General features: G+C 45.0%; 1 protein-coding gene across 8 annotated transcripts in view; it reads left to right on the top strand.

The window, feature by feature from the left end:
• The window catches only part of nrxn2b (neurexin 2b), a 638339-nt gene that overhangs the window by 71385 nt on the left and 551264 nt on the right, over positions 1-15690 (top strand). For all 8 annotated transcript variants that reach the window (XM_068587905.1, XM_068587904.1, XM_068587901.1 and 5 more), the window contains one exon: positions 3944-5345. In XM_068587905.1, the coding sequence (XP_068444006.1) occupies positions 4634-5345 (712 nt within the window). In that variant the 5' untranslated portion in view covers positions 3944-4633. The remainder of the gene's footprint in view (positions 1-3943; positions 5346-15690) is intronic.

The raw sequence follows: 15690 nt of genomic DNA, 5'->3' as shown, positions 1-15690 counted from the left end.
CACAAAATCAATTGCATTGGCGCCTCGCCTTCTCTTTCCATCCTACTGTCTTATCCTCCCTCTCCCTCCACTTCTTGTTTTATATCCTTGCGCTCTGTCTTGACCAGGAATATTAAAAGTGGCCCAGCGGGCCTCTCTGGTTAATTAGAGCACAGCAGCGGCGGGAGCGGCCTCATGCTGACGGATGGTACACAGCTGAGCTGCTCACAGCCCAGGAATAATGGCGTGTGTGTGTGTGTGTGTCTAATGCATATGCGTAGGTGTATTTGTGCATTGAAATACTATTTGCGTGTGTAAATATTTGTGTGAGCTACACCTGTATCATCCTTTTCCTAGATTGTTGCACTCTTTAAATATTTAATGCGCTTCAGCTGTTTTTATTGCACTTGAAAAGTGTTTCAGTGTCATATTTACCATTCAAAAGAAAGTGTCACTACTAAAAAGGGGGGAGAAAAGCATTCTCTATGTAGAACTAGCGAGCAGTGAAATAGTACAAAACTCGACACTACCTGAATGTATGTGAGCTTGAAAGTAGGAGGATGAACGCCCGGCACGGGGTCACACGGCGGGGTCGTCTGGTCTGTGAGGGATCTGAAGACCTTGGGCCGAGGCGGCGCTCCGCATGAGATGGATTAAACAAAAAAAAGTCACTTTAATGTCATACCTTGTTTATCGTCTGTAAGTTTGATCATTTAAATGAATTCGGGCCTTTCCTCAGATTTGGGATGTTCATTTTTTTAAATAAATTCTGAACGATAGCTAATGGTTAAATGGTTGGATATTAATCAACTCTTTCCCTTATTGTCCTGCTTAAAGGTTGTGCATGCATGAAAGTCATGACAACTTGTTCAATTTAATTACTTAACATCATCTTATTGTCATGGCAGTTACAAACTATCTCTAATTTAAAGCTTTCACATCAATACAGACAGTTTTGCTGCAGAGTCAATACAAAAAAAACAATACAATGATGTTGTAGTTACAATAGATTATAGATTCACTAAGGAGCAAATAAAAAATAAATACAAATGGAGCAGTTTCCACGACGTTGTGGATACAAACCAAGACTCTGAAAGAGTTTAGATAGATAGATAGATAGATAGATAGATAGATAGATAGATAGATAGATAGATAGATAGATAGATAGATGGATAGAAAACTGTATTAATCTTCAGTGGGGAAACTCATTTGTCATCATAGACAACAACAGACTCATACAGACAACAACAGACGAGGTTCACAGTGCACAACAGACAAAAAACACATTACAAGAACAAACAGTAGAAAATCCCATATGAAACAAGACAAGGAGACACACAACCGACATAGAAAGATGCTGAATTAAAATGTAAAAACCAGAACTAAAGGTGTTCATTCACAAAAGAGCTTCTGAGTCGCTCGGTCGAACACTTTGGCATCCTGACCGCTCACTGAAGGAACTTCTGAGTCCTTTAAAAACACAGTGTAGTGTAGTTTGAGCAGAGTTTCTGTCAGGATTGTGCCAACGTGAGGAGCAGTGGCTCGGTGGCGGCTCACATGACCGTGTGGTTATCCTGAGGGTCGCAGAGCTTCGCTGGGAGAAGAAGTCGGGTCGGGGTGTTGTGGTGGGGGGATTGCTCTCTCGCTGCAGTCACACAGCCTCCTGCAGCTCAGCCGAGCGCCGTGAGCACGACAGCTTTCTATTTTCAGATCATTTGTCGACTGTCTCTAAATGACAGTGCGGCTGAAGACGGGAGAGAGAGAAGGGAAGAGGGGATAACACGCAGCGGAGAACGGCAGGTCCCATTGTGTCACGAGGCTGCGACCAAATGCAGCAGAAAAAGACGTTGTGGACTACAACTGAGACACAAATCCTAATTGAATAGGGATGCACTGAAACCAGAAGAGCACACACTGTTGCAGAAGGACAGTTGCATTGCTGAATGCAGACGGCTGCACATGCAACTAAAATCCATCACGGCCCTGCACACTGCTGCGCACGCGTCACACGCACAACCCTGGGAGCTCTCGTTATTTCTTGAGGCTTGTTATGTTTCCTCAGTGTCCTTGGGATTTAATAGTAGCATCAGGCGAGCGGTGCAATACTTCCTAACAACTAGCAACACAATGCACGGAGAAGACACTGCAACTCAACGTAGTAAACCTTCAGGAACACAGCGCGGCGAAAGGATTTGTCTGCAACGCCAGAGATCCCCCCCAACAGACGGGAATAACTGCAATGAATATTCAATTGAGCCAGGGAATATTCCAAATGTATTCACCCATAAGGGAAACAGATGTGGTTAAGAGAAGGGTTGATTAAACAAGCGTAAGCTCTCAAATTGTTCACAAAAATGTCATTCTTCGGGTCCCAAAGCGTTCAGGGGGGTTTACCGTGTTTTTGTTGATCTTCATAAAGGCAATTAAAACAATGTCATGATCTGGTGTGTGGGTGGTGGGTGAATTAGCCGGAGTATAAAAGAGCAGGTGGTTGGCTCATGATGCAGGATTCTGCAGAAGAGTGGGAAGTTTCTTTGCGTCAGTATGATTAGGTGTCCGTATATTCCTGCATAGGCACATTTGCAGTATACGAGCATGACTCTTGTCTCCTAGCATGACGCGAGCTTCTTCTTGTGTCTAATGAATCCTGTGAATCATGTCTTGTGATCGACATTACCGCATTATAGCTGTGGAATGGCTTAAAATATCATTTACTACGAGGCCATCGACCAACTGTGGACACACTGCACTGTGCAGCACTGGACTGATGGCTTCAAAACACACTCACTCTCTCTTTCTCGCTCGCCCGCTCGCTCGCTCTTGACCAGACTCTCACTATCCGTACTCCAGGATTGCGATACCCTGGTGGAAACACAGAGTCACACACACAGCTGAAAATCTCACAGCTTCAACTAATTGATGAAGTGGAAGCAGGTCGGCTTATCAGGCTCGACGCACGTCTCCTTGCTATCGAGTACAGTTTGTATCTAGAAGTAGTTTCACGAGTACTTGAGCCGGATATCTGAAGTGTTGCATCCTAAATATGTGCAGTCTTCACTGTGTTTCCATGTGTTGTCCATGAGTCCAGTCTATTCTTGTGATATCTCGGGACAACCTGCATTTAATATTGTGTTTTATTTCACCTCACGTCGGCCCCATTCTCGATATAAAGATTCCTGCAAATTTGCCACCGATGTCCACTTTCTCGCCCGTCTGACGTGAGGAGGCAGCCTTTCTTTGTCCGTCTGTCTTTCTCTGTCTTTGTACGCTGGCGTCATCGCTGTGCGGGACGGCACGAGGGAGCGTGAGCAGCGAGGCCGAGCCCGGCTTTAATTGTAGCCTGTTTGGGATGGAAATGAGATCTCACTCAGGACATAATGGTGAGGGATTAAGGCCCGGCCCCGGGGTCAAGACTGGCTGTTCAGACAGCTATTGACTCTGCAGCACTCCACTCTGAATCACATTTGATTTAATGACGTGTGTGTTCGCATACGCATGTTCATTGTGTGTGCCTCAGTGGAAGAGTGATTTATCAATTTACTCTTTTGCTGATTGGCCAAAAAGTGCGTATGGATGATGATTATCTTCATAAGAAACTGTTATGTTGGGGTTCAGACATATCGACATGACTGAGAGCGAGCAGATGAAATAAGATGTTCATATTTCTCAATATGTTGCCATGCAAAACTCGGAAAGCTTATTTATTGCTCCTTTTTTTTGTGTCGGCTAAGGGATTTTAATATAAAGTCCATGGTGTCTAAAACTGCGGGCAAAGGTAAAGAAGATGAAAGACAAGAGATTAAATGGAGTGTAAAAAGAATAACTGCTGCTTAACTTGACTCGGCATGGGTCCTATTTTTATGATATTTTGATTTTTCTGTCTAGTTGAGAGGAAATGCGCTGGAACGTTGGAATGTTCTGTATGTCATTTACATTTCTCTTTTTTTGTGTGTGTTTCTTCCAGATCCCCGACCTGCCTCCATAATGATGGGACCCATTGCGGCATAAAGCTTTGTCGTCCTCAAGTTACAAGAAAAGAATGGGTTTACGCTGAGACCATGAAAGCATCGTGTGCTCCGGCAGACACCAGCAGACTCTGATACTGTCTCCTCTTCGCCTCCCTCCCTCTCGCTCGTTCCCTTCCCTTAAAGAAAGATCACAATCCGATAACTCTTCCCCCAAGCTTTTGGCTGCAGCTCAGATTTCCTGGAAATTGTACCGAGATCTGGATTCAAAAGACGAAGATTCTATTTTCGGGTCCAGGAGAGACCGAGGGGCTTTTTTTTTGAAGAAACGGCAGTGTTGAAATAATCATATCCCCTCCTCCTTTTACTCTCCCGCTATTCCTCATTCCTATCCTCCAAGTCCCAGAGGCACCGACTGATGGAGAGACAAAGGAGAGAGTCAGGATAAGGACATAAAATTAGAGCATCAGAGAGAACGGGAAGAAAGAAACCTGCTGACTCGTCAGGAACATTGGAGAGGGGTCTCTGTGAGGGGTTACTTTACCCTTTAACGCTTGATATCCCCGTTAAGTGATACATAATACTTGTTGTTTACAGTTGAAATCTGCTCGCCGCAGTTAAAATAGGCCTTTCATCTCGGATTCATTAGACCTATAGGGCATCAAGCAGAGAAGGGGACACTTGGGACCATGACGAGGGGGTTGAGATTCCTGGGTTGGCCCCTGTGGCCTCTGGCCCTCTTCAGCCTGCTCGCCAGCGTGAAGATGCTGGAGTTCGGCGGGGCGCCCGGCCAGTGGGCGCGCTACGGACGCTGGGAAGCCGGCTCGGTGGGCGAGCTGAGCTTCAGCCTCAAGGCCAACATCAGCAAAGCGTTGGTGCTCTACCTGGACGACGGCGGCAACTGCGACTTCCTGGAGCTCCTGATCGCCGGCGGGCGCCTCCAGCTGCGCTTCGCCATCCACTGCGCCGAGCCCGCCACCTTGCACATGGAGACGCGCGTGAACGACGACCGCTGGCACATGGTCCTGCTCACCCGCAACTTCCGCGAGACCCTCCTGATGGTCGACGGCGAGACCAAAGTGGCCGAGGTCAAGTCCAAGAGGAAGGAGATGGCGGTGGTCAGCGACCTGTTTGTGGGCGGGATCCCGCCCGACGTGCGCCTCTCGGCTCTGACTTCCAGCACGGTGAAGTACGAGCCGCCGTTCCTGGGCTTGATCTCCAATCTGAAGGTGGGGGAGATGCCGCCCACTTTGTTAAACAGCCAAGGCATTCAGAGCGACCTGGAGTACCTGTGCACCAAGCAGAACCCGTGCTTCAATGGAGGGTTCTGCTCTATTCAGTATGGAGAAGTTCACTGTGACTGCACCCACACCCGCTTCAAGGGGAAGTACTGCAAGGAAGGTAAGGACGCATCAAACTCTACCTGCTCGTTTCCTCGCATTGTTGCTGTGTAGCACTCATGCTAAAGCTTAAATACGTCCGCTGTCTGTAGATGTATCTCATGTATTTGTTTGCTTCCTTCCATAATCTGTCGTATGTCATGAGGCGGTTGAGATTGAGCCTCATCTTTGGGGTTTTGTAGTCACATTGTTCAAAATGTCAGCCGTTATGCATTATACACAAACAGTGTATACTGACCTTTTCTAAGCCCCTTGCAGTGAAGTGCTGCGTCTTGTTTTTTGAGGCAGAAGGATGTTTGTGTTGTAGGAGGGTTTATAGTTAAGGTGTAGACCCAGTGAGGGCGAAGAGGACGGAGGACAATGTGCTCTCTGAGAAGGCAGTCATGTTATTTTCAGTCTTCTAGCTAAAAAAAAAAAAAGTCATTGCTTGGAAGATAAAAAACAAACAAAAAACACTTTCTCAGGGATTATGCAACTCAAGTAATGAATTTAGACGTGTCACAGGTGCTACTTTGAATGCGGTTTATATTTTTATTCTAAAACAATTCGTAATGTTCCACGTTGCGGGACTGCTTTTCATCCGGCTTTCTATTCTTTCTTTCTCTTCCTTCTTCCCCAGACCTTTCGTCTCGGGGTGTACTCCCTGCTCTTCCCTTCATTTGCTCTCGGGACGAGCTCCTGTGCCGTCGGCTCACGTCAAACTCTCTTCTGTTTTACACTTCTGGCTCACTGACGCATCCTATTTCCATACCTACACCTCCTCCTCCTCCTCCTCTTCCTCCACCCCCACACTTTACCTTCATCCGCCTCTCTGTTCCTCTTCGTCCTGCAGCGTTTTCCTTCACCCACCTCACACCTTCTCTTAAGGCTATCTGGGCTTTCCGTCTCTCTCCTCCTCCTCCTCCTCCTCTTCCTCTCTCTCGCTCCAGAGTTCACTCCCCTCCTCCACTTATCTCTCTTTCACCTTTACCCGCTGTCAGCATTTTCTAATCCCGCCTCTCCTCCCGCTGCACTTATCTCCCTCTTCTCTTTCAAACTGTTGTCATCTTCACACCTCGCTTCTGAATTCTCTCCTTCTCCATCTCTGCAGCCGTCCGAAACGACTTGCTCCATCTTGATCGTTTGTGTTGGGGCTTGGGGGCGGAGCCGACATTATCTCCAGTTTTTATCCGTTATACAGTATGTACTCGTGATAATGCTTCGCATAATCCAGAATGAGGAGTAGACTCTCTCGCCTGCTGCTTCATCCTGCGTGACGAAATGAGTTGTAATGACTGGATCTTCACAAAGGTAGATAACTACCTCGCCAGCAGTTACGTGCCAATTGTTTAAAGGGCCGCATTTTTTGTGGCACCTGGAGATAAGCTTTGATGACGCTGAAGAAAAAAGAAATCAACCCACGCAGAATATTTTGTAAATTTGAGTATTGCTTTTGATAGATGAAGTCACCAAGAAATAATAACGACAAATGAGAACAAAACCTGCACGTCGCCATGATTTTTGATCAAGGCCTTTAAATGGTTTTGATGTAGAAAGTCTAGCAAAGTCTCGAGAAGCCGCGTCGTCTCGTCTTCTGCTCTCGGAAACAGCCGCTCAAAAACAAAAGCCTTCATTTGTTTGTGTACTTGCGTCTGTCTGTCTGTTCCTCTTTCTTGCTGTATATCGCTCATTTTTCTCAGTTCCTTGATTCCTCCAAGCTCTCTCTCTCTTTGTGTGTGTGCGTGTGTGTGTGTGTGTCTGTGTGTGTGTGTGTGTGTGTGTCAGCTTGTGACAACTATGTGTCAGATTGCTGTGTGGTTGCTGGAAGCAGATGGTGCTGCCTGCCTATTGGCTGAATTCGGAGCCGAATTCCAATGCAGTGACTGCAGGAAACGTTTGTCCTTTTTTAAAATGGAGAGAGGGAGAGAGAGAGAGAGAGAGAGAGAGAGAGAGAGAGAGAGAGAGAGAGAGAGAGAGAGAGAGGGAGAGGGAGAGGGAGAGGGAGAGAGTGGGAGAGTGGGAGAGGATTGAGATGGAGGTGAGGAGAAACGGGGGAATCTGTGAGAGCGGTGGTCGATGAACAGTGAGCAATGGAGAGGGCGAGCATAAAGATATTCATTTGTTCAGTCTTCATTTATTCTCAGAGATGTTCTCCGGATTGAGTGCCGTTAATTGGGTCATTATGGCCGCCCGCCATCGCCGCGACGCGTCTCTTCCTTTTATCGAGCACGTCGGCGGCAAAGGTCCCTCTCTCTCTCTCTTGTAGTTGATTCTAAGACTCTTAAGATGGCTGAACTAACACATCGACGTCTCGCTGTGATCGCTCTTTGGTGAAGGGGCCACGTCGTAGGAAAAGCTTTTTTTGTTTTAAAGGCCCGCGGACTTCAGAGAGGAAGAGTCATGGGAACATTTCTAATTACAAGATGAGCAGGGCTGCCTGCACCGAATGTTAATAACGGTACATCCGAAGCGTCCATCGAGGTTTTTGAGTTGAGTTTTGAATGTCTGTCGTCATATTTTATGACATCACGCTTAATGAAATGAAACAAATATGTTCTATTGGCTTCTATGTGATTTACGTTTAGGTTCTAGTGGTTAAATGTAATCTATGGTGCAGTTGCATCGCTCCTACTCTGCCCTGTTTACCGCCTGCAGGTGTGTGCCTGCGGGAGAGCAAATTAAAGTCATGAATAGAGAGCGCAAATAAGCTCCACGCCAGCGCACAAATCAAACAGTTTCGAGCGTAATTTACACAGACGAGCGCTTTTACATCACTCCGCGAGCAAAAGTTGCGTTCGTGCGAGCGAATCACAAATTTGAATGCAAAAAAGCTTTTTACCGCCTCCTTGCAACTTTAGTCCAATGAGATGTGGAGATGCGATGGCGACTGGGTCCGCCCACCTACTGTCAAAAAGAAAATCTAGAGAGAGAGAGATCAGGCAACAGACAGGCGAGTGCAGTTCAACGCTTTGAGAACAAGCAGGTTCAAAATTCGGAGCGCAACTTTTGCTCTCGCAAGAGCAACTTTCACTCGCTCGTGATGTCGAAGTAAATTACGACTGTTTGATTTGCGCTCGCCGGGAGCTCATTTGCGCTTTCTATTTATGAGATTAATTTGCCTTCATAGAAAAACTCTTCTGACCGCAATGCAAATCTTGTTTTTGAAAGGCAACTTATTTCGATTAATGCCGAATATTTCACGAACATCTTGGGAATTTTTGAAAATACCAATTAGAGTGTTTGGACCTTTGCCGCCCAAACATGTGATGTTTTCTAGTCTGAGTGTGTGGGTCGACCTGCACTTCACTACTATGCAGCCACAAAGAAATTAGTTCTACAAATGGTATCCTACTAATAATCCTGGTGGAGCATTATATTTATCTGCAGAAATACAGGGTTCAAACGGAATGAATACACATGCTGTTTACAGAAAAAAAGGATCTGCAAAGCCTTCGTTGATTTAGAATTTTAATGTTTCAAGCTTTGAACTATTCTTTTTTTTTATGCATGCAGCAATACAAGTTCTGTTGAATTTAGTAATTAAGTACATCAGTAAATTGATACTTTGATGCAATATATTTCTTCAATTGATCCAGCAATTCAAGCGCGGACATGCATCATGTGCGCCCGCAACTCTGAGCAGCAGCTCATTAGAAGAGAAAGTGTTTACGTGAAAAGATGCCAAAACATCTTGTTCACATGTGGGCGTTAAAGAAGCGCTGGGATGAGACTCACCAAAGCGGTAGCTCACGGGCTTTTACAGGAACAAAACAAATAAACAATTAAAACCCGTGCGCTTCATGGGAAACATGTAATTATACAACATTGCAGAACGAGTGAAAGGTACCGAAAGGGCTTTTAAGACAGAAACCAGGTTGAATGTAAATATGTAGTTTCAGAATATGTCAGAATACAATTCTGGATTAAAAAAGATTGAACATAATTTCAAAATAAAAACTAAGATGGACGCCGCAGTGTAATGTATTGCCGAATCAGAACGGCATTAAATATGATAACCAGACAAGGCTTAGTTTGAAATTCGCTCTAATTGGCAAGTGGCGGACTGTGATAGAGAGAGAGATCTGCACCCTCCTCTTTACTGATAGCTGCTGTACGCTCATGCATACAAGGCTCTGGAAGTGCTACGCTTTGATGTACACATTAGAGCTTACCAAGAGAGAATGGATTTTGACACAAAGGAAGTTGCTTTCAAGTGTGACTCGAGCGGCGAGGGGAAGGAAAAGAGACACATTTGAACCGTGTGATCTTAACCACGCGTTGCATACATGTTCTCGCCTTCAGCAACCACACTTCCACTCTCCAGCACATGATTGACCAATGACGTGATGTCCCACAATGCTCCACTTTACTACAAAAATATTGTCTTCCAGATTCCTGACATCCTCGGATATGTTGAATGTCAGCTCAAATTGGATTCTGTAAAATCGGACCTTTTGGATAAGACTCTGTCATTTAAGGAGGATGGGCAATCTCATCACCCTCCAACACAGTTATTTATCCCACTGCGGGCAGGATCTCTATCTATTGTCTCGTTCATTTGAATACAATTGATCTGACTCGACGGTGAGAACCCGTCATCCATGTTCGGTACCGACGGGGTTCAGCATTTCTTTTCTTTCGGCTCATTTATGTCCATATTGCTCCGGTCATGTGGGAGGTTGTTCAGAAAGTATGAAGGTCGAAGGTGAACGCCGCACAGTCAGAATGTAGATTTTTAACTCAAATATTTAATAGCAAATATGCTACTAGCTTAAACTGTTGTATATATGTGCTGCATGTGTGTGTGTGTGTGCGTGTGTGTGTGTGTGTGTGTGTGTGTGTGTGTGTGTGTGTATAGCTGCACCTTCCCTGCTCTCATCATAGATCCTGTCCCTCTTGCATTTTGAAGTAGTTCTGGGCAGGCCCTTTTCCATTAGGGGTTGTAATTAAAGCCACTATGAGCCTCTGTGGGCCTTTGTTTTTTCATAATTGATGTTGACCCTGGCTTTGTTCTCTGTTGAACCCCAAATGGCAATGTGGGGAAATGCAGTTATGAGCTCTCAAGTCAGGGTAATTGGAGGTTAAATTAATTCATGAAAACGGCTGCTGTGATAGTAATATATTCATTTCCTCAACAAACTATGGGCAGTCTTTCAGGTTGCCACGAGGCTGGATTTGTATGTAAAAAAGAATGCAACTTTGTAAAACACAAGGCTCAGCTGAAAACCAGCCGCTTAAGATCTGTTGGCGATCAATCAGAGCATCTTTCATTTTGGGAAATAATCATCAGTCAGCTACGGTTTACATTTGAAAAGTAATCTTCCCTAACCTAATCGTATTTATAGCGTAGGTGTAAATTTAGGTCTCTTTTTTTGTGACGGTAAATGTTTTTTGGCAGTGTCACAGAAAACTGGATGTTATTTGTCCCTATTTTGCTGCCTGTTCTCTGGCAGTGGAATAAACACTATAGCATCATTTATGAGGGAAAAAGGGTTGATGCAGCAGCTCCTTTCCACTTGGCAGCACCATATAGAGAACTGTTCAGAAACAGCTGCTTAGCTTATTATTGCTCACTACTCCAATTGACTTTTCATCATCACTTTTTAGCCTTCGTGTCGTAGTAAAGCAGAAACCTCGGCCCCTGAGGAGCCCTGCAGTTAACCGGCTGGACCCTGCATGTTGGGAGGTCCCCCCCCGCCCACACTCGTGGTCTGCCATGCACAGATGCTCTTTTTCCTCCGACCAGAGTGATCTGGATGTAGTAATTGATGAACGAGAGGGGCTCAACACCAGAGCGCTTGGTGCCACGAACATGGCATTTTATATGCTGCAGCTCGACATTGTTTTAAAGCTTGAACATTATTTTGTTTTATTACATTACATTACATTCAGATTCAAAACAGTGAGCTCAAATGTGTTGAGACCTTAACACCAATTAACGTGAACATGTTCTACAATTCGCTATTGATGTGTCATTGTGGCGTGAAGAATATCACATGAATATATTTGAACCTTTATCTAAAACAGTTACATTTCAAAACAACTTTATTTTACCATAAAAGTCGGGTTACAAGCTGCTTCTACCGTTGGTGGGTGTCTCCGCTGTAGCAAGCTACCACTGCTGATGCTAGCTCCCCGCTGTAGCAAGCTACCGCTGCTGATGCTAGCTTCTCGCTGTAGCAAGCTACCGCTGCTGATGCTAGCTTCCCGCTGTAGCAAGCTACCGCTGCTGATGCTAGCTTCCCGCTGTAGCAAGCTACCGCTGCTGATGCTAGCTTCCCGCTGTAGCAAGCTACCGCTGCTGATACTAGCTTCCCGCTGTAGCAAGCTAGCGCTGCTGATGCTAGCTTCCCGCTGTAGCAAGCTAGTGCTGCTGATGCTAGCTTGCATCCCCGCTACCTTCGGTGGCTGTCAGGGTGCTAGTGGAGAGCTAGCAGCAGCCCTAGCTGGCTGCAGCGGGTAGCTAGCAGGGACACCCAACGAAGGTATTCCCATGAACCCTGTTGCTATATATATATATATATATATATATATATATATATATATATATATATATATATATATATATATATATATCAAAGAGTAGAGGACACCAAAGAGGGTCATTCATCATGGAGATAATTGTGCTATCTCCCCACAACCACAGCGGGATGACGTGAGAAGAGTTGGGGCCGAGTGTGCGGTTGCATAATTGTACTCTGAATTATCTTGTCCCGTATACATAAATACGTATCGTGCTAATGAGGGTTCTGTCTGTACCCCGTTCGGCTGCTAGAAGAGGTTCCATAGATAACCTTATCATCCATACGTCTGCTTGTGACAACACAGGCTGACAGAATCCAAGCCATGTCTTTTTTTGCCTTCCCCAGCCATCTCCACTGATGATGTTTAATGAAGCCCTCCACGCTTCAAGCCTCCATTGAATCTGATCGCTGCAATTTTGTTGGTGTTTATCAAAGCCGTTGTGTTACAGCTCTGCTGCTGCTGTGTGCTGTTGGGATTTGGTGTTTGTAAAGTAGCTGTTGTTATCTTTTTCTATCGTTATGGCTCTCTTTTCCCCCCTTCCTCTCGTCAACCAAGCAATTCCTTCCTTTCTCTGTTTGTGTTGTTTGGCAACGGGCAGAGATCGGAAGACTACGGAGATGTTTTACTTTAGTGTATTGTTAGAATTTTCTAAACGTACAAATTTTCCCCTAAAGTCACAGTGGTAGTAAAAGTAAAGACAGACTGGAATATAGTATACTCATCCAAAGGGGGTTAGTCAGTACAAGGTAAAACAAATAGAATAAATATGAGTAACATACAAATCTGACAATATACGTGGACCTAATAATGATGGAGTGATAAAAGGAAATTACTGATACAACACCCACTACAAGGTAATACAATTACATATTGCAATGTATACACTAAATTAGAATGTACTCTTTAAAAAGCAATACTGTGAGTAATCTCTTGAAGAAAATCTCCTCAACAAAAGTACATAGAGGTGCATGAACTGCTTCTACTACCAAATCACTGAACCCTTGATTGAACTGAACGAAATGTAGTTTTTCAGTAGAAGGATAAATGCATATGAGGATACCGCCAATAACGCTCTTAAATGACCTCCTACTTTTCCCTTTGTCAGCCTTTGAACAAAGGACGTCGAGCTATAGGCTCATCTCATTCTCTCCTGCCGCGCTATCTTCTTACGTTTTGCCTTTGCAGTTTTTTTTTACTTCTGTGCTTCTGCTCTGTGGGAAGGGAGAAAGATCCTGCATTATTGTACAGCTGAAATAATAGATTCTGATCCAGTCGCCTGCCTAACCTCGCCTTCGTTGAAAAAAAAAATCTGGTAACAACCAGATGAGAGACTTCCTTAAGACCCAAATCCCCTAATGCCTCCCTTCTTTTGCACCGTATGAATACTTTTATGCAGATTGCTTCTCCTTGCGGAAGTATAAAGCTAGCATTAATGGATTAAAGTCTGAGGTTAAGTTGCCTGACTCAAAGGAGCCGACGAGTGTTAAGCACACTCAAAACTTATTTGTTTTGACATGTGTGATGCGAAGGGTTGGTCTGGTGCAATCAAGCATACAGCTTGCATCGAGGGTGTCAATCTGATGTTTTCCGCCCACTATCTTTCTCACCCGTTTGCTCAGGTGAGCCTTTACTGACTTGAAGGTCCCCGCCAGTGGGATCGGCCGTCACATGCAATTAAAGCGGATGTCTACCCTTGCTGTCACTCTACAGGTTGAAAAGAGAGCGTAAGGTCCTGCTCACATGTCACATGCTATCCATCCCCTTTGTGGCTTATCTGTAAGGCAAACAATTGGCCCGAAACAAAAGACAACCAGTCTGTGAAGTTAACCCTTTGAAAGCCTCAGAAGCCTTTTATCATGTTTATCAGTAGGCGCCTATAATTGGCCAATATTGACCTGTTGCAAATATATATCACACTATTCATATTATGTTGGGATTAAAAGGACATGGAGAACCAACATGACACAGTGGCAATGACAGTGAGTGGCATACATATTAACAATGAAACCACTTTGGAATACAACTTTCAAAGTAATATCTTTGATACCGGACTGCTAAACGCGTAACGGACCACAGTTGAGCCATGATCCTTATGGAATAAATATGTAAGGATGGTGCACACAACATAGAGAGAGCGATATGCCAATGACAAAACATTAGGTATGCCTAAGGCACAACAACAACGTATCACTGCGGCATGTAAGAAACTGTTTTCGGCAGAAACTAACCGGGCGAAAGCTTTTACCAAACCCGTTGGAGGTGTTTATTGCTGTATTGGGCATATTGATCAAATGAAGGCGGCATCTAAAATAGCTGGTTTGGATATTAATGACATCATGAAAGTATTATATTTAGTTTAACAAGTCAAGCTTTAAGTTCTCTTATACTTCTTCACAGTTTATGTCTTAAACATTGATATCGTATCAGAACTGTGGCCAATCCCCAAAGCCCATGTATCAGTATCGGGACTAAAAGGGTCTGATTAGTGCGTCCCTTTCATTGGACAACCCCTTCCCAGCAGTAGCTGTGAACCGTTAATCTCGGCAAACCAGTTTAGCTCTGTAACCCCCGAGCGGCTGCTGAAAATTTCTGACTGACTGTATTGTGACTGATAGGAGATCCTTGCAACTCCATGCATCAAGAGAACCCCTGCGGCCCTCTCCTGGGCAACTTGTTTGTGCGTTGGGTTAAACAAAAAATACATGGGGAAAGCAGGAAAGAAAGTGTTGAGGGGAACAAACAGCAGGGTGAAAAAGGTATGAAAGTACGGGAGAGCATTTGGACCTCAGCGACGCTCAAAAGCCTTCATCATTCCTCAGTCCCTCCTCTCTTCTGGGACTCCACTTCAATCTAACACTGGCCAGCTGAGCTTCAAAGAGGACTGTTACCCCCCCCTCCTTTTGCCGTTGAAAAATGCCTACTACTGTAATAAGCCATTATTCATATGGAGTAGACGGGGTTCTGATACCTCCCATCATGCCCCTTAGCCCTGACTCGAGAGTGTGACTTGAGCCGCTGATAATACAGACACAAAAATATCCTACACTGCACCCGAGTGTGTGCAGGAGAGGCCTTGATCACAGCATGCAACTTCAGCGGCATCACAGCTGATATCTGCTCAACCAGGCTGGCATTTATTTTTTTTGTACTTTTTATGATCTCCTGTGAACCGAGCTGATTCTGTGACATTTATTTAGCCTCCCAAACAGACAGGGCCACCTATGGAGTTAATACAGCTCCGGCGACACCAAATTACTCGGAAATGAGGTCTGATTGCTGATGCGCCTGCTGCTGTAATGCCGTCACTCAAGTTGCAAGCTGTTTGCGCTCGTGGCTCATCAGAGCTCTCCCGCCTCGCTGCTGAGTGAGACTTGACGACACGGCGGTTAAAACTTCTGCTTTATTATTTTATTTCCAACGGCTTCCAATTTGCTTCTGCATTTCATGAATTAAATAACTGGGCTTATCGAAGAGCTCTGGTCATCTGACACAATATGTCCGGTTCTGGGAAAGATAGCGAGGAATTTGAGGGCCCGCCGACTAGGATGAGATATTAAACTCGGGGTAATCTTTGCACAAGGCAATACTTTGGCGAATCAGCCTTACTCCCCTCGTCATCAAGTGCCATGTTGTAAGTACAGGAAGTCAATCAAAACACAAATAAGTTGGCCAAACATGAATTGCCAAAGGTGGAAGGTGCGATCGACCGCGCAGCAGGAAATGGGAGCTCGACGAATCAGTCATGAGCAATGGCAACGCAAGGGGACATTTGGCTAATTGGAGGACAGAAAGAAGCCGCATGACATCACAATGTGGCATCAGCGGTGACAAACTCGTCCAAC

The sequence above is a fragment of the Clinocottus analis genome, unplaced genomic scaffold, assembly GCF_023055335.1.
Source record: "Clinocottus analis isolate CAN_PGR_092001 unplaced genomic scaffold, fCliAna1.0.p SCAF_21, whole genome shotgun sequence".
Lineage (NCBI taxonomy): Eukaryota > Metazoa > Chordata > Actinopteri > Perciformes > Cottidae > Clinocottus > Clinocottus analis.
Note: the sequence above shows the minus strand (reverse complement) of the source record. Positions and strands in the feature narration are given on the sequence as shown.